At 42.2% G+C, this 18,797-nt stretch overlaps 2 protein-coding genes and 1 long non-coding RNA gene across 7 annotated transcripts; all 3 read left to right on the forward strand.

The window, feature by feature from the left end:
• The first annotated feature begins 44 nt into the window (after nucleotides 1-44).
• LOC113014168 (galactose-specific lectin nattectin-like) lies at nucleotides 45-9,280 on the forward strand. Its single transcript, XM_080296118.1, has 2 exons — nucleotides 45-211; nucleotides 8,348-9,280. Exons 1-2 carry the CDS (start codon nucleotides 124-126, stop codon nucleotides 8,779-8,781), a joined length of 522 nt encoding a protein of 173 aa, XP_080152244.1. The 5' UTR covers nucleotides 45-123; the 3' UTR covers nucleotides 8,782-9,280.
• Nucleotides 1,955-5,622, forward strand: LOC145423514 (uncharacterized). Its single transcript, XR_013904569.1, has 2 exons — nucleotides 1,955-2,090; nucleotides 5,317-5,622. It is a non-coding gene; the product is annotated as an uncharacterized LOC145423514 (long non-coding RNA).
• A 580-nt stretch (nucleotides 9,281-9,860) lies between the features above and the next one.
• LOC113014169 (lactose-binding lectin l-2-like) lies at nucleotides 9,861-17,956 on the forward strand. 5 transcript variants are annotated; one of them, XM_080296117.1, is made up of 3 exons: nucleotides 9,861-10,039; nucleotides 16,047-16,211; nucleotides 17,100-17,956. In XM_080296117.1, exons 2-3 carry the CDS (start codon nucleotides 16,124-16,126, stop codon nucleotides 17,534-17,536), a joined length of 525 nt encoding a protein of 174 aa, XP_080152243.1. In that variant the 5' UTR covers nucleotides 9,861-10,039; nucleotides 16,047-16,123; the 3' UTR covers nucleotides 17,537-17,956. The 5 variants fall into 5 exon arrangements, with proteins under 5 accessions (XP_080152243.1, XP_080152242.1, XP_026011312.2 ...); XM_080296116.1 differs by having other exon boundaries at nucleotides 9,861-10,024; XM_026155527.2 differs by having other exon boundaries at nucleotides 9,861-10,024; nucleotides 16,063-16,211.
• The last annotated feature ends 841 nt before the right edge of the window (nucleotides 17,957-18,797 follow it).

Genomic DNA, 18,797 nt, shown 5'->3' on the forward strand with positions numbered 1-18,797 from the left:
TGTTTAGTTTGAAAACACCCTCTCAGACAGCAATAAAAGAAAGCAGCTCCCACTCTGTGCAGGAATCCCGTACAAAGAAGCTTCAGCAGCTCTTCATCAAAGGTTGAGACTTAAAGCTCCAACATGATCTTGCTCCTCTTCTTGTTCAGTCTGGCTCTGGGTGCTCCTTCTGAGACTCATTCTGATGGAAGTGAATTGGAGCTACAATTTGGTAACCGTCCCATATTCTGACTCTTCCCTCCCCTCCTTTATTTCAGCTTTGTGTGTGTGTGTGTGTGTGTGTGTGTGTGTGTTATGATATTTTGATACCACGGTAAGCATTTACAGGATATTGTTTTATACAGGAAAACTGTTACTCAATAAGGCCGATCTACTAGTTGTTTTTCTCTTTCTCTGTGACCCAAGAATTAATGTGAGACTCACAAGCTGGTACCTCAAGGTCGAAAACACCACAGAGATGAGACCACTTCTTTACTCCCATCCTCCTTTTCCTTATCTCCTGGAAAAGGCTCGTTAAAGGCTAGGTGGTTTGTTTCAGAATTCACTGATGAAAGAACTCTGTATTTTATGTCTAGGAGTGTATTTTGCTGGGATGATCATAAATTATAGCTGAACTGATAAACTACACACAGGATACTTCTTTGCTCAGAAGGCAGGAAGACGTTTCCTTATTTGGTCTGTACCGGTTTGAACTGGGAAAGCTGACACACGAACCCTTTTTTCATCTATATAAACTGCTGTGTATCAAATAAACCTTTGAGTCGATTGGGAGGGCAACCTAAAGCAGTCTCTGTTTTCTTGTTCTCCCAAGCTGCTCCCGAGCTCGTACTAACACGCTGAATGGCATACCTGAGTGTTACTTTAAATAATTAGGAATCTTAGAAGGAAAGGACAAACTCTGCTTATCGCTCGCGCCACGGAGGAAACCCGGGATGGCAATTTCCTTCAATTTTGGTGTCAGAAGTGGGATCCTGACAGAAGGTAAATATGTGTCTTTCATATTTATATAGAGACCATATTATACCTCTCTCAGTGATCGATCCATAAAAAAACGGGATATGCTGACGAAGTTTCACTTAGTGATCCAGAGAGATACACTGACTGACTTCCTCAGTCCCCGAATCCATAAAAAAACGGGATATGCTGACGAAGTTTCACTTAGTGATCCAGAGAGATACACTGACTGACTTCCTCAGTCCCCGAATAAAGTAAATTAACCCTTGTGTGGTGTTGGTGGACACAGGAAGTTGCCTGTTGTCTTGAATATTTTAATTTTGTTTAAAAAATAATAATAATAATAATAATTAATTGTTTAATTAAACGTACGTTAAAAAGTGAGAAGTTGCTCACTCAGAAAAAGTGACACAGAAAGTTGCCTGTTGTCTTAAATACTTCTCGTTAAGTGAGAAGTTGCTCATCAAAGAGTGACACAGGGAGTTGCCTGTTATCTTGAAACGTACGTTAAAAAGTGAGAAGTTGCTCACTCACAGAAAGCTAGTAAATAATTAAATTTAATTTTGTTAAAAAAAAAAAAAACGAAAGAAAACTGAAAACGGGTCTCACAGACCCGATTACCATACAAGGGTTAAAAGCAGTAAATTAAAAGCAGAAAGAACACAGGAAGTTGCCTGTTGTTTTACGAGAAGTTGCTCGTTAAGCGAGAAGTTGCTCGCTAAGTGAGAGTTGCTCACACAAACAAAAAATTGCTAGCAATAAATTTAAAGTGACCTCAGCTGTGCCGCAGCGAAAATACTAACCTAAATCCTCCTAGCGTGTAAACCCCTCTGGAAATCACTGAACATGGGTCAGAATAATTCAAAGACCACAGACAGGTCCGATAAAAAATCTAAAGTACCTGTAAAACCAAAAATTAATAAAATACAAAATAAAGTCTCAAATAACGGCTCAGTACAACTCCCATTTCCGGTTACGTGTAACCTACATCCGCGAATCGGTGAAGACGTCCATGATCACGTATCCAGAACATGCGGGAGTGCTTATGTGACTGACTTTGTTTACAACTTAAGAAGTTCAATGCATTCTAATTTCTTTTCGGAGCCTTATCCCGAACGATTATCGCCAGAAAACAGGTCAGTAGAAATGTTGAATATCATTTGTGATAAGAAAAGTAGTCTGCTTAAAAAGTCCTGTAGAAAATATATGATAGAATGCCGCGTCGTGATGCATCAAATGTTACCGCTATGGACAAAAGGAGGGTAAATAATGACAAAGTCGCCGATTTCTTTAAAAATCTAAAGAAATTCCTGCTAAAAATGTCCAGAGACACAATTGACTTAAATGCAGTAACTATGTGTAAACAGAAGCCTGATGAATCTATCCTAGTATTCATAAAACGCTTTATGCACTGTTGGACAAGCTAGAGGTGCAAATTTAGCTCAGTTTTCCAGCAGCCGCAGACACCCAAAGCAAAAATGAATTTGTGTATTTAATTTAACAAAAAGGGTGAAATGTTTGCTGACACTGATAACAGCTTATGTTTTCTCTGCCCTATGTACCGACATGATGGAGAAGGAACATCCTCTGTGTCAGCTGGACCCTCAGCAGAGAATGAACTCAACATCCTTTTTGTCCGGTACTCTATGTCACACACTGTGCCAAAAAAAAAAAAAAAAAAAACGTGTACAGACGCCACTAACAGGTAATCCCATGACTGGGAGCCACACTTTTGTTTCTCTCACACTGTTCAACAACATGATAACTGCTCACACAAGTGAAGGTCAAACAGTGATTTTGTTACATAACTCAGACATAGGTTACGAAATATGTCGTCACATAGATCTAACCTACCCTATCCACTGTACTATTTCTGCACTTACGTTGCCAGCTGAATACCAGAATATGACATTGTGGTCTAAAAGTGAGAATGATATAGGATTTATTGACTGTACACTTTATCACGTACACATATTAAAACACAAGACGCAGTATATGTCAGGCAACATCCCATTTCTGCCGAAAAAGCCGCAGCCCTAGATGTCATCATAGGAGATTTATTGACTACAGGAGTAATAAAGCCCACACTCCTGTCAATCCTGTGCCAAAGCCTAACAAACCTGGCGTATGGCGTTTCATACAAGACTTGAGGCAAATTAATGCAGTCAACATTCCTCTGCCACCTCTCGTTTCAGATGTTCACAGCATATTGACATGCATTGCATACACATTTTACCGTGGTGGATTTATGCTCCGCTCCTTTTTCTCAGTACCTGTGACACACAGCCGTTATTTGCATTCACACATAGAAATAAGCAGTACACTTGGACTCGTTTGCCTCAAGGCATGATAGACAGCCCTGCTGCTTTCTCAATGGTGATCCGTGCTACCCTGGACAGCTTTACTCCTCCTGAGGGCTGTACTCTGATCCACATGTGGATGACCTCCTCCTCTGTGCTGAAAGTGAAAAACTATGTCAAACTGCTACACACATGCTTATCCAGCACCTCCAAAAGACTGGCCACAAAGCATCAGCAAAGAAAATGCAGTATTGTCAGACTTCTGTTCAATATTTGGGATTCACACTGTCTCACGGAAAACGTTCCATGACTGCAGACAGGGTCAAAGCTGTGACCTCTGTCCCTCGTCCCACTACACAGGAGGAAATGTCGTCCTTCTTAGGCATGGTGAACTATTGCAGACAGTGGATACCAGACTGTTCTTTTCATGACCACATTCTGCGTGACTGTTGTAAAAAAGACAAGCCTCCTCGAATACTGTGGTCCACAGAAATGACTGCCTCTTTCAATGCATTACAGGGAGTGCTGACCTCCGCCACTCAAAGGTGCTGCCTGAATTGTTCAGGGAATGCCGGCCTGCCTGAGGGCAGTAGCAGCTTGCTCTATCATGATAAGGGACTGCGAGAAGCTCACACTCTCACATGACACTGTTCTACACACCAATCACCAGGTCACGACCATTGTAGCAAACATAACTACACAACATATGCAAATCTCACTATAAAAGCGAGCAGCACACCTGATTCGCCATGACATTTATTGATACTATTCTGTGTTCTTCTGACCGACAGGATGGCTCAGACAGGCTTGACGATCATGACTGCATGACACGTATACAGGAATCCACAGCACAACGTCCAGATTTAGAGCAAACACCTATCCCAGACTCAGCCACGGTTTATGTGGACGGGTCCTGTTCAAGGCCGAGTGACAACTCATTTCTTTGTGGCTATTCAGTGGTAACAGTGCCTGACATCATACTAGAGGCTCACTCATTACCATTTCACTCAGCACAAAAAGCAGAGCTCATGGCTTTAATACGCGCCTGTGAGCTACATTTGGATAAGCATGTGACAATTTGCGCAGACAGCCGCTATGCATTTGGCGTTGTGCATGACTTTGGCACATTGTGGAGACAGAGAGGATTTAGATCTGCTGATGGAAAATAAATTGCTAAATTCTGATTTTGTTCAAAGACTTTTTCAGGCTATACAGCTGCCATCGGCCGTTGCAGTTGTAAAAACGAAAGGACACAGTACAGCTGACACAGACGAAGCAACAGGTAATGCCTTAGCAGACGTGACAGCCAAGGCTGCAGCTGCATCACAGCTCCCACCTCCGCAGGAAGTATTATCTGTGCCCCTACAGCTGCCACTTGTTACACTCCCAGACTATTTAGAAACAAATGTTGATTTAAAATTTATACAAGAGCAAGCCTCTGCATAGAATAATGACTGTACCTTAGATGACAGAGATGGCCTATACTAAATCTTAAGGGTTTGATTGCCCTCCCATATTCCCTGCTGCCAGTCCTTGCCCGACATTTTCACTGTGTGAGTCATGTCGGACAAAGAGGGGTAATAGGGGCAATAAAATCAAGATTTGTAATTGAGAAAACATTGCATGCAGTAAAAAGCATATTAGCAACCTGTCTAACATGTGCACGAACTAATGTAGGTAGCTCAAAAGCAAAACATCAGCATTTACCACAACCAGATTTTCCATTTCATACATTACAAATTGATTTTACACATATGCCAGCACAAGGAAGCATCAAGTACTTACTGGTAATAGTGGATCAATTTAGTAAATGAGTAGAAGCTTATCCAACCTCAAAAGAAACTGCAGAAGTAGTCTGTCAAAAAGTTGAGCAATGAAATAATACCCAGATTCGGAATACCTCACCAAATTAACAGTGATAGAGGACCTTCATTCACATGAGAAGTAATTAAAAAAAATGTGCTAAAACTTTAATGACCTGGGTCAAATTACTTACTCAAGTCCTGTGTGAGATTAGAATGACTCAATCTGAAGTAACCAAATTATTTCCATTTGAAATAAGACTATTTCCAAGACCATGGTCAGCTTCCAGAGGGGCACCGCTAGTAGAAGGTGATGTATATTGCATTGTCCACTGATGTTCACAACCTGGTAGAAAAACTGAATAATAACTATCAGAAAGTTTGTCTCTCTCAGCTTTTCCCCTCCACAGTTCCACCAGTGGAGACAAGGAGACGCATGTTGGAGAAGCCACTAAAACCAAGGACACTCTGGGAGGCCGCGTTTTCCAGCCCCCAGGCTTTACTGGCAGTGACGAAGAACCAGCATCCTCACAGACGGACAACCTCAGTGGATTCATGCCAGCAGGGTTAAGACCAGCCCAATCGGACCATCTCAGGCGTCGGATCAAGCAGACGACATCTCCGGCGAGCCAGCGCCCGGAACTAGAGCAAATAAACACACGGGTAGACGACATCTCCGGCGAGCCAGCGCCAGGATCCAATTTACACACACACACAATCACTGATTAAGACACAACGTCTGAAAGAACAACAACAAGGTACTCAAACATCCAGCAGGAACAGAAAGCCAAAAGTACCACATGATGTCTAACCTGATAAAGCCAGACTCATTTCATCCTGATAATGGAGAAAATGAAATGCCCATTGTCATCATACGACGCTTATTCTGTGTCTCTCGAACCTGGGACCAGGCCAGGAGACGACTGAAGAACTGTCTTTTTTATATATTTAGGTTATTAATCATATCTACTGCATTAACCTTAGGATTTTTATTTACTATTTCATATTGTAAACTGCAACCATGTTCACATTTCTGCAGGTCATATTTTGCTGACTATACCTCATGCTCCATTTTGCAAGACACCTACTTAATGCACTCCTCACGTTCCCTAAAATCAGTAAATAGCAACATAGACGCCACTAATAAACCATCTTATGCGCCCTCTAGAACAGGAGCTAACGCCTGGTATGAAAATGCCAGAACAGCCGCTCGTGATTTAGGAAACAGTAACTGTTATGTCTGTTCAAAGGCTAATCCAGAACAGGTAATAGTAGGATACCCCATATCCGGTTTCCCCCTCACTGAGGGACTAGAGAAAATCGGTGGAGATAATGCTCTCTTTAAAGACACTTTACAGTTGACTCTGAGCCCTCTCGACTGCCTACTTAGACACACACACACACCAACTAACCCTGAGACTCCATTAGGCGAATTATTGAAGTTATCTAATGACACCGCAGGGACCTGCGCCCCAATGAAACGCCCTAAGAATAGGTTAAAGCCCTCACTACCCCTAGGACAGATCCCTCTCCATTTTAATACTAGTATGATATGTCTGCGCAGATTAAAGTTAACTGGCCCAGACACACACATAGATTATACAAAGGATAACTATACATTCTTCTCTGACTCCCCAGGTGCACGCTGTAATGAGACATGGCTAGCTGTCTCTGTGGCTGAAGTTTTATCATATCTGGAGGAACACACACACAGTTCAAGTTCGAGCAGAGAATCGATCATTGTTCCCCCAGACGGTGTATTAAATGACACTGACTGGGGGGAGTTAGTTAAATCACACATGGTCACGCGCCTGACCAGACCAATCCCACATGCTTATTGGATGTGCAATAATACTCTTAGATTAGCTTTACCTGTTAATTGGACCGGTACCTGTGGTCTAGTAACCGTTGATGTATGCTGTACTTTCATTCCCAATAATACCGCTCCTAACGGTTCATTCACACAAGCTATGAATAAACTTGAAGCATTGCAGATAGAACTAATTGCCAATACAGGTCACGGTCAGTGGCTACATAAGTGGCTACAGGACACGTTTGGAAGATGGAAGGAACTAATTGTAGCCTTTGTAACCGTTGCAGCATGTTTTTGATGATTATTGTCTGTTGTGTGATACCATGTATACGCTCTCGGAATTTTTGATATTAAGCTTCCTCAAAGGACCAGTTACATTTATGATTTGTCTTTATATTATGTTATTACATTTGTGATTTTTCCTTTCTATTTGAGTTATTATTTTTAAAAAATAATAAAAGAGGGGAACTGTTATGATATTTTGATACCACGGTAAGCATTTACAGGATATTGTTTTATACAGGAAAACTGTTACTCAATAAGGCCGATCTACTAGTTGTTTTTCTCTTTCTCTGTGACCCAAGAATTAATGTGAGACTCACAAGCTGGTACCTCAAGGTCGAAAACACCACAGAGATGAGACCACTTCTTTACTCCCATCCTCCTTTTCCTTATCTCCTGGAAAAGGCTCGTTAAAGGCTAGGTGGTTTGTTTCAGAATTCACTGATGAAAGAACTCTGTATTTTATGTCTAGGAGTGTATTTTGCTGGGATGATCATAAATTATAGCTGAACTGATAAACTACACACAGGATACTTCTTTGCTCAGAAGGCAGGAAGACGTTTCCTTATTTGGTCTGTACCGGTTTGAACTGGGAAAGCTGACACACGAACCCTTTTTTCATCTATATAAACTGCTGTGTATCAAATAAACCTTTGAGTCGATTGGGAGGGCAACCTAAAGCAGTCTCTGTTTTCTTGTTCTCCCAAGCTGCTCCCGAGCTCGTACTAACACGCTGAATGGCATACCTGAGTGTTACTTTAAATAATTAGGAATCTTAGAAGGAAAGGACAAACTCTGCTTATCGCTCGCGCCACGGAGGAAACCCGGGATGGCAATTTCCTTCAGTGTGTGTGTGTGTGTGTGTGTGTGTGTGTGTGTGTGTGTGTGTGTGTGTGTGTGTGTGTGTGTGTTTTTATTATCTTAATTACATTTTAGTCAAACACATAGATTTTTTTCTGCATGTCAGCTGGGTTCTACTATACTGTATAATTATGATAAAGTCCTGCCTGTAAACATAATAAGAGCAGCTTACTTCACTGCATGTTTTAACTTTCACCATGTCAGCTGTGCAGACATGCTTTTCTGATATTCTTCAGAGGTTAGATCAAAGAAAAATGTCAGTCACACTGACAAAAACAGTTATTGTTTGTTTTTCATTTCATTTATTGTTGTTCTGACTGCTGTGTCTTCTTCAGATGACCACAGAGTTCAACTAGTGCAAGGAAGCTGTCCCCTGTTCTGGTACAGTTTCAATGGCCGCTGCTACAAATATGTGGCCACACAGATGAGCTGGGCTGATGCAGAGCTCTACTGTGTGTCACAGCGAGCCAACCTGGTGTCTATCCACAACCAGGAGGAAGAGGAGTTTGTTAAATCATTAATTAAGAACTTTGACCATGCTGAGGGATTGACCTGGATTGGACTCAGTGACATCCATAAAGAAGGCAGATGGATGTGGTCTGATGGTTGCGCTGTGAGTTTCACCTACTGGGATGCAAGACAACCAGACAACGCAGATACACATGAACACTGTGGTCACACTAACTATTCAAACTTAAAGAAGTGGAATGATAACACATGTTCTGTCAATTTAGCTTCTGTTTGTGCAACGCAGATAACCTGCCCTTAGAAACTCTGGGGTTACAGGGCCCATGAAAAAACATTCAAGCACATATCTGGTGTCACAGACATGCGCTTGCATGTTTCATCAGCACACATTTAATACTTTAGATAGGGATGAATGCAGAAAATACACCTCCTCACTAATCTTCCCAGAATTGATTTTAACAATAAATTTTCCATATTTGTAGAAACATGACAAATGTTTTGTTAGCTGTAGCTCAGGTCACCTACTAACTGGAAGGTTGGTGGTTCAATCCTAGTCTGCTCCAGTCTACATGTCAAATATTCTTGGGCAAGATACTAACCCCATGTTGCTCTCTGATGTATCCATCAGACTGTGAATGCGGTGTGAATGTTAGTTAGTAACAACTTAGGAAAAAGTGCTTGTGTGATTGGGTGAATAAACAAGTTGTGTAAAGTGTTCTGTAAGAACCAGTCCATTTACATGAACAGTCAATCACTTCAACTCCGAGATGAATAAATAAAATCTTTGAACACCCTTTAAAGATTGTGTTATAAAAAAAAAGTTTTTTTCCTCAAAACCTTACTGACCTCCATAAAGAAGGCAGCTGGATGTGGTCTGATGGTTGTGCAGTAGATTTTGTCTACTGGGATGCAGGACAACCAAATAACTGATGCAAAGAAGTGGAATGACTGCCCATGTTCTGTCATTTTACCTTCTGTTTGTGCAGTATGGATAAACTGCACTCAGAAACTACAATTTACATTTTCCCTGCACTGTTGATGCTGTCTGTCTTTAGTGTGTTTTTGCAAAAGTCACAAAATTCCACGGACGTCGATTTTCATAAATGTGGAAACAACCACTGGCAGCTGCACTCAAAGGGAATATTTACTCATCGTTTCAATGTCAAAATTTACGAAAGCAAAGACGAAAGCAAAGATAAATGGTTAAAAACTGCTCTAAAGTAAAAAGGAATGAAAAGCTATAAATGAAAATTCATGATCAGTGCCTCCATTGTGTATCTCTGGGGTTACGAGACATCAGTTACCACATTTCATCTGTAGTAGTTGACAAACACTAAGTATTACAAAAGGAAACAAATGGAAAAATCTAGTTAGGATCTGTTGTTTGGCTTTATCCCAAAACACACACAGAGAAGTATATCACTGAGGAGGTGAGGAGAGAGGTACAGCAGTGAGTGTCTACAGCCACAGCCTGTAAAGCTAACATCCAAAGAAGAGGTTTGACTGTTCTTCAGGAAACATACAAAGAGGACCACTTACCTACGGTATGCAAACTTATGGTATGTGTACAGCAACTGGTCTACTTTTGCAACCTAAATGGGCTTTTAGCCACTGTTAGCCACTGTAGCTGCCAATAGTGATAAAGACTCCAAAATTAAAAGCAAAACTAGAGAAAATCAGTAAGATAAGATAAGATAAGATAAGATAAGATAAGATAAGATAAGATAAGATAAGATAAGATAAGATAAGATAAGATAAGATAAGATAAGATAAGATAACCTTTATTAGTCCCACACGTGGGAAATTTGTTTTGTCACAGCAGGAAGTGGACAGTGCAAAAGCCATGACGCAAAAACCAGAACACAACAAGAACAAATACAGTACACAGCTGTACAGAAAAGAATAAAATAATATACTATATACAGTAGAATAAAACAGAACAAAAATATACAATAAGACAAAAATAGAACACGAATGCTATATACAACTGAGTAAAAATACAACGATGCCAGAAAGGATTATTGCACTTAGTGTTATTGCACATGTGTGGATGTGTGTGTTTGTTCAGTTAAAGTCTTTGTTGTGGAGTCTGACAGCAGTGGGGAGGAAAGACCTGCGAAATCTCTCCGTCCCACACCGTGGGTGCCGCAGTCTCCCACTGAAGGAGCTGCTCAGTGCTGTCACAGTCTGCTGCATGGGGTGGGAGACGTTGTCCAACAGGGATGACAGCTTAGCCGCCATTCTCCTGTCACTCACCACCTCCACTGGGTCCAGAGGGCATCCTAGAACAGAGCTGGCCCTTCGGATCACCCTGTTCAGTCTCTTCCTGTCCCCAGCAGAGACAGGGTGATCCGAAGGGCCAGCTCTGTTCTAGGATGCCCTCTGGGACAAGGGAAGGGACAAGAAGAGAGCAACAGTTTGTAAAATCACTCCTCGATGATCTTTTTCCAGTTGTCAATTTCATTTGCGCCAAAGTCATGTGAAATGGATTCACAAGATTCATGCTTCCTAAATTGACAGATTAGCAGATAATCTTTAGGAACTGATGTTTGTGACATTGAAATTACTTATACATGTGATTCTTCACTGCTAGCATAAATTTTATTTTGTTTAATTTGTTTATTTTGAGAAGTGTAGAAGTGGGTTCTCTGAAAGGAAGGAAGGAATCTTCTTGCATGGAGAGGAGGAGGGGGGTTTATTCAGTCTTTGTTTACTGGAGCAGCTCAGCAGTTTCTCCTTTTCTCTTCCCACATAGCAAGCAGGTATGGCCCGGATCTGGTATCAAGCCGGCACTGCTGACTGACTTCTGGCATGACAAGACATATGTCATCCAGATATGGGCCAGGCCTGGCATAGATGGCACCGTCTATGTCATGGTATGCCACATCTGGCTCAATTGTGGTTTAGTTTATGTGGCCCAGGGTCATAGAAAACAGGTCTGGCCCAGATCTGGCATCAAGCTGGCACTTCTGACTGACTGGTGTCATGGCAGGGTGTATGTCAACCAGATATGGGCCAGGTCTGGCAATGATGCACTATTTATGTTCCTATTTTTCTATTTTAGTTAGAAGATCCAAATGCCATGTTGCAATACTATACTTCTATGGTAGCCATTCAGGTTTGACAGGTTTGTGAGTTTACACTTTATCCCAAAATCTAGTGAGGGTTTACTTACCTTTGCCAGAATCAGAATCAGAATCAGAATCAGAATGGGTTTATTGCCAGATGTTGAGGTTTACAACATTAGGAATTTGCTGCGGTGCTTCAGTGCAAACAATAAGAATTAAAGTGCTATGTAGAAAGAAAGATATGTGCATGAGATATACATGAGATATATACATGAGAATAAGAATTAAGAGTGCTACGTAGAAGGATATATACATGAGTGCAGGTGGTGATCAGTGCCAGACATGAAATGATGCAGTGACACAGCGTAGGGTCATGTGTGAGTGGCGGGGACAGTCATGTGGTTATTGTTCATGTGTCCAACAGCAGAGGGGAAGAAACTGTTCTTGTGGCGAGAGGTTCTGGTGCGAATGGACCGGAGCCTCCTGCCTGAGGGGAGCAGGTCAAACAGACTGTGTCCAGGGTGAGAAGGGTCAGCTGAGATCCGGGCTGCACGCCGCAGTGTCCTGGAGGTGTACAGGTCCTGCAGAGATGGGAGTCTGCAGCCAATCACCTTCTCAGCAGAGCGCACAACACGCTGCAGTCTCTGTTTGTCCCTGATAGTGGCTCCAGCGTACCACACGGTGATGGAGGAGGTGAGGATGGACTCGATGATTGCAGTGTAGAATTGCATCATCGTCCGTGTTGGCAGGTTGAATTTCTTCAGCTGCCTCAGGAAGTACATCCTCTGCTGGGCTTTCTTGATGACGGAGGTGATGGTGGGCTCCCACTTCAGGTCCTGGGTGATGGTGGTACCCAGGAAGCGGAATGAGTCCACAGAGGTGATGGGGGTGTCAGTCAGGATGATGGGGGGGAGTGGGGCTGTGTGCTTCCTGAAGTCCACAATAATCTCCACTGTCTTCTGGGCATTCAGCACCAGGTTGTTGTGGCTGCACCAGGACACCAGACGTTCAACCTCCCTCCTGTAGGCAGACTCATCCCCGTCAGAGATGAGCCCAATGACGATGGTGTCATCTGCAAACTTGATTAGCTTGACAGACTGGTGGGTGGAGGTGCAGCAGTTGGTGTACAGGGAGAAGAGCAGAGGAGAAAGAACACAGCCCTGAGGGGAGCCGGTGCTGATGGTCCGGGAGTCCGAGACATTCTTCCCCAGCCTCACGTGCTGCTTCCTGTCCGTCAGGAAGTCAGTGATCCACCGGCAGATGGGATCAGGCACATTCATCTGGGAAAGCTTGCCTCAGAGATGGTCTGGAAGGATGGTGTTGAAGGCAGAGCTGAAGTCCACAAACAGGATCCTGGCGTAGGTTCCTGGGGAGTCCAGATGCTGCAGGATGAAGTGTAGGGCCATGTTGATGGCGTCATCTACAGACCTGTTGGCTCTGTATGCAAACTGCAGGGGGTCCAGGAGGGGGGCCGTGAGGGTCTTGAGATGGGAAAGAACTAGGCGCTCAAATGACTTCATGACCACAGATGTCAGAGCCACGGGTCTGTAGTCATTTAGTCCTGTGATCCTAGGTTTCTTGGGGACAGGGATTATGGTAGAGGACTTGAAGCAGGCAGGCACATGACATGCCTGCAGTGAGGAGTTGAAGATGCCAGAAAACACTGGGGCCAGCTCGTTTGCACAGTGTCTGAGGGTGGCAGGAGACACACCGTCTGGGCCGGGAGCTTTCCGAGCATTCAGATTCTTAAACTGCTTCCTCACATCTGCTTCATGAATATGAAGAGTTGTGGTCGGAGGAGGTGGTGGGTGTGAAATCCTCTTTTGTGTGGGGTGAGGAGGGGGGTGTTGTAGGTGAACAGTTTGAAGGTGGTGATGGCTCTATGGAGGGGGGAGAGGTGGGGGAATGAGTGTCCAAAGTGCCTCTATTGTTGGGGCCGTTGGAGGTGTGAAGGCTGCCTGATGGCTCGTCAAAACGGCAGTAAAAGTCGTTAAGGGTGTTGGCTAAGAGCAAGTCGTCAGTGGAGTGGGGGGTTTTAGGCTTGTAGTTTGTGATATTCCTAAAACCTTTCCACACAGAGGCCGAGTCATTCTCTGAGATCTGCTGCTGCATCTTCTCAGAGTGCTGATGTTTGGCAATGTCCACTTCTTTAGTGAACCTGTACTTGGCCTCTCTGTAGCAGTCCCTGTCTCCGCTTCTGAACGCCTTACTCTTTTCCAGCCACAGCTTTTTGAGTTTAGGGGTAAACCAGGGTTTGTCATTGTTATAACTCACCCTGGTGCGTGATGGCACAATGCTGTCCTCACAGAAGTGGATATAGGAGGTGACAGTGTCCGTAAACTCGTCCAAGCTGTTAGAAGCCAAACACGTGCGAAGCTCCTCCACAGCCTCGTTGTGGCCAGTGGGTGGCTGTAGCTCAGGTGGTGGAGCAGCTCACCTATTGATCGGAAGGTTAATGATTCGATCCCTGGCTTCTCCAGTCTGCATGTCGAGAGTGTGAGTGTTAATGTGTATGTAGTTAGGAAGCACTCAGTTAAGAGAAAGTGTCTGATTGGGTGAATGCGGCCTGGTCCAAACCAGGTTTGCCATTGGTAAGCCACACATGGGCCAGCAAAGTACCACCAGTGTGTCTGCAACTGGCCCATGTGTGGGCCACCAAAGGGCCATCATTCTTTGCGGTATGTGGGCCATGTGTAAGCACATTGTGTGGGCCAGATCTGGGCCATACCAATTTTGCTATGTAGGTTATTGTTCTACCTCTGACCTGTAAGTGTGATTAATCATTATGCTGATAATGCCTTTTATAATACAACAGATGTCCAACTATGGCCTTTTCAAGGTTATGTTAAATATTCCCAGTGACTTTCTCTCATTTAACTAATTAACTTCTGTAGTTATAATTATTATTATTTTATATACGTGCATCTATGGATTCTTTCTTATCTTTTCTTTTTTTTTTCTTAAGAGCATTAGAGCAATAGATTTACACCCAATATCGGAGACTCTGGAGGTGGAAAGAGAGTCTTTAACCATAACCAGGAGTTAAAGTGGGCTGGAAGGATCCTGAACTGTATTCTGGTTCCTTCGATTAATGAGCAGTTAAATCTGATAGGCAGATGAATGTGTGTTACTGGGAATCAGTTAAATTATCATGTACTGCAGTCTGGTGTTGAGTTCACTAATAGAGCAACAAGAAAATAAAGACATCTGACGGCTCGCTTATCTGTGCTGCTGAACTATGTTCTTCTGAAATGCCTTGAAAAACAAACTGAAGAAACAAATGAAATTTTTTGTTATTCAGAGGTTGCATGAAAATACTACAACAGGCAGTTTTGTTCAGGCTAAACTAGTTTATACTAATGAACTGTGCTGGGCTGACCTGTCCTGTTTGATCAACCCGTTCTCACTCCCAAAGCGTAACATTTTACACTAGGCAACAAATCGTCACCATATTACGTTTTCGCCTACCCACCACGTTCCTAAATGACGACCTCGGAAAAAACAGGAAATATGAGAACCGTCTGGACTGAATCTACACATGTTTTTTCTTCAAATCGCTTAGAAACACGCTATTTAACATCATTAAAGTCCTGGTTAAGGTCAGGAATAAGGTTATGGTCAGGGCTAGGGATAAGGTTAGGTTTAGGGCTGGAATACAGGGCTGGAACGTCTACTACCGCGGGAGCGTCATTGCACTGGATTCCAGCCATAACCCGCCGTGTACCATAAGAACGCCGAAGGTCTCCTTTCGCGTTCCTCAGGACGCGAAAGGAGATGTGACAAAACGCGGGACGTGACAAAACGTCGACATGTTACGCCTCGGGAGTGAGAACGCTCTGGTTTGATTAGTCATTGTGCTGATAACACCTTTATGGTACAATAAATATAAATTATACATCAAAAAACAAACAATATTTCTTCATGTCTTTGGAATTTGATTTTTTTTCTGGCTTATGTTTAGTTTTGTGTACAGTTGAGCGTTTTGGTCAATCTGGCCAGTGATGTCACACCAGCAGTGAAAACACCCTCTCAGGCAGCTATAAAAGAAAGCAGCTCCAACTCTCTGCAGGAATCTGAACATCCTGTAGGAAGAAGCTTCAGCAGCTCCTCATCATCTTTGAGACTTAAAGCTCCAACATGATCTTGCTCCTCTTCTTGTTTGGGCGACTCTGGGTGCTGAGTCCTCTTTAATGTTGAGAATTTGTTCTGTCTTTGTTTATTATCATTCTGTTACTACAAGCTTTCCTGTTTGTTTAATCATTATGCTGAAAAGGCCTTTGATCACATCATAAATGCAGAATTACAGCAAAAACAGTCACATTCCTCTGAGTCTGCCAGGAGGACGTGGCTGTTTAGCAATTATTAATTTTCTTAGAATCTGATGGTCTTTACTGCCCGGTGTTAGTGATGTTTACAGTGGAAAGTTTTGTTCCATTTGGCCAATGATATCACATTGATCAGTGAAAACACCCTCTCAGGCAGCTATAAAAGAAAGCAGCTTTAACTCTCTGCAGGAATCCTGTACAAAGAAGCTTCAGCAGCTCCTCATCACACTTTGAGACTTAAAGCTCCAACATGATCTTGCTCCTCTTCTTGTTCAGTCTGGCTCTGGGTGCTCCTTCTGAGTCTCCTTCTGATGGCAATGAAGTGACGCTACAATGTGGTAACTGTCCTGTACTCTGGCTAATCTTTTCTTTATTTACTTTGACCTTTATTTATGTTTTTTTTGTAATTTTAGCACCTTTTAGTTAAACACTCCAAGAATATGTTTTTTTATGTTTCTGATGTTTTTTGTTTCAGCAGATACTGTGATACAAAAATGATTATTGCAGGATTATAATATGGATTTTTTTTCTTCCCATACCAGATGGTTTCTCCTAAATCATAGAGTTATGATAAAGACCTGCTAATAAACACAAGAGCCACTTTGCTCTCTGTGTATTTCAACTTTCATCTTTGACTTTGTCACTATAAATAATCTCCATCTGTCAACACTTCAGGTTAAGTGGATGGAAATCATATTTTCCTTTTGATGCTTAACTGTGTTAGCTTCTACCTTTCAGGAGTTCAGGAGTTTTTACCTGTTAGAGCTCTGACCTGTCCTGTTTGATTAGTCATTGTGCTGACGACGCCTTTATGATACAATAAATATAAATTATACATCAAAAAACAAACAACATTTCTTCAAGTGTTTGGAATTTGATTTTTTATTTCTGGCTTTAGTTTGATTTTAGTCAAACACTAAAATTTTCATCTGTGTCTGTTTCAGCAGTCAGCAATTCAAAATTCTTGGTGTTTCATTGTAACATATATTTTTTCTCCATGTCAGATGGGTCCTACTATACTGTAGAGTTATGATAAAGACCTGCTTGTAAACATAAAAAAGCAACTTACTTATCTCCACGTTTTAACTTTCACTGTCAACTATGCAGATGTGCTTTTCTCATATTCTTTAGTGGGTACATCAAAAAAAAAAAAAAAATTCAGCTATACTGACAAAAACAGTTATTGATTGTTTTTCATTAAGTTCTGACAGCTGTGTCTTCTTCAGATGACCACAGAGTTAAACTACTGCGTGGAAGCTGTCCCCCGTTCTGGTACAGTTTCAATGGCCGCTGCTACAAATATGTGGCCACACACATGAGCTGGGCTGATGCAGAGCTCTACTGTGTGTCACAGCGAGCCAACCTGGTGTCTATCTACAGCCAGGAGGAAGAGGAGTTTGTTAAATCATTAATTAAGAACTTTGACCATGCTCAGCGATACACCTGGATTGGACTGAGTGACCTCCATAAAGAAGGCAGATGGATGTGGTCTGATGGTTGTGCAGTGAGTTTCACCCACTGGAATGCTGGTGAGCCAAACAACGGACTTGGAGGAAAAACTGAACACTGTGTTCACAGTATCGGTGACTTAAATAAGTGGAATGATCAGCAGTGTTCTCTCAATTTACCTTCTGTTTGTGCAACACGGATAAACTGCCCTTAGAAACTGAACTGTACATGTAAACCTTCACTGTTTATGCTGTCTGTCTTTATGCGTTTTTGCAAAAGTCACAAAATTTCTAGAAACTTGATTTTCATGAATCTGGAATCAACAATTGGCATCTGGCAAGGGGATATTTACTCATCGCAAAGACTTTTGTTGGTACATAAGTTATTAACACTGCTCTAAATTAAAAGGAATGAAAAGTTATAATGAAAATTCATAATCAGTAAATCCACTGTGTGTCTCTGGGGTTGCGAGGCATGTGACAAAACATGTAAGCACATGCCCTGCGACAGCAGTTACCAGGGCTGGACTGCACAAAAAATCGGCCCAGGCATTTTGACTAGAGACCGGCCCACCAGGTATTATAGGAAAAACCATAAATCCTTTGAATGAAAACAAACGCTGTTGTCACAGTGATGTACACTGTCTTGTTGGTATATATGTATCTTAAACTTAAACCTACACCATCCTCCTATTGTGGTATTCTAAACAGTACCCGAAAGTAGACTGCTTGGTCGAGTTAACCTCCTGAACTATCTACACATGGTGAAAACCTGAAATTAAGACAGAGAAGACTAGAGGTGAGACATGATCATTACTGATTACTGATGACAGATTTAGATATATTTTCATAAACCATTCATTTGCCACATCAATAAACAGCATGGCAGGACAAAATATTTTTTCTAACATGGCAACCTTTAAAAAGTGAAAGGAGATAGAAAGACAGGTGAGAAAGAATAAAACTAATTGACTTTTTGATGGCATTTTACACCCAGTACTGGTACAGTATCTAGAAAATGTGGGAAAATACTGGCATCATATACAGTACTTAGCTACTTCTGAAGAAATTATGATGGGACCCTAAAAAAATTACTATGTACAATAATGGATTTCTATACATTTTACATCAGATGAAAACGTAAGATTCAGATAATTATTTGTTAAAAGCGAGATATTTTAAATGAGAATAAGAAAGAAAAGTATTTCCTTGTGCCCCCCTCTCCCTGTTAATGCCCTACCTGGCCCCTGGCAAAACTTTGCTAGACCCGCCCCTGCACAGTTACCAGCTGTCAGCTACATAAAAAAAGGATCCTGGTGTTATTTGTCTCTCAGAAACAGTTCATAACTTCCCTTCAACTCATTCATGTCACCTAAAAGGTAAACCTGTTTCTCCATCACCTGTTCAGCTCTGATGATCCAGTAAGGACATCTCCTGGTTTCATCTTCATGTTTCCCTCTCACCACATATCCAGAC

Source organism: Astatotilapia calliptera, chromosome 22, assembly GCF_964374335.1.
Source record: "Astatotilapia calliptera chromosome 22, fAstCal68.1, whole genome shotgun sequence".
Taxonomy (NCBI): Eukaryota; Metazoa; Chordata; class Actinopteri; order Cichliformes; family Cichlidae; genus Astatotilapia; species Astatotilapia calliptera.

Bases quoted from the DNA above. Each gene is read 5' to 3' on its own strand.
- LOC113014168 (XM_080296118.1), top strand. From the start codon at position 124: ATGATCTTGCTCCTCTTCTTGTTCAGTCTGGCTCTGGGTGCTCCTTCT. The intron at 212-8,347 runs GTAACCGTCCCA...TGTCTTCTTCAG, and splicing joins TGAATTGGAGCTACAATTTG to ATGACCACAGAGTTCAACTA.
- LOC113014169 (XM_080296117.1), top strand. From the start codon at position 16,124: ATGATCTTGCTCCTCTTCTTGTTCAGTCTGGCTCTGGGTGCTCCTTCT. The intron at 16,212-17,099 runs GTAACTGTCCTG...TGTCTTCTTCAG, and splicing joins TGAAGTGACGCTACAATGTG to ATGACCACAGAGTTAAACTA.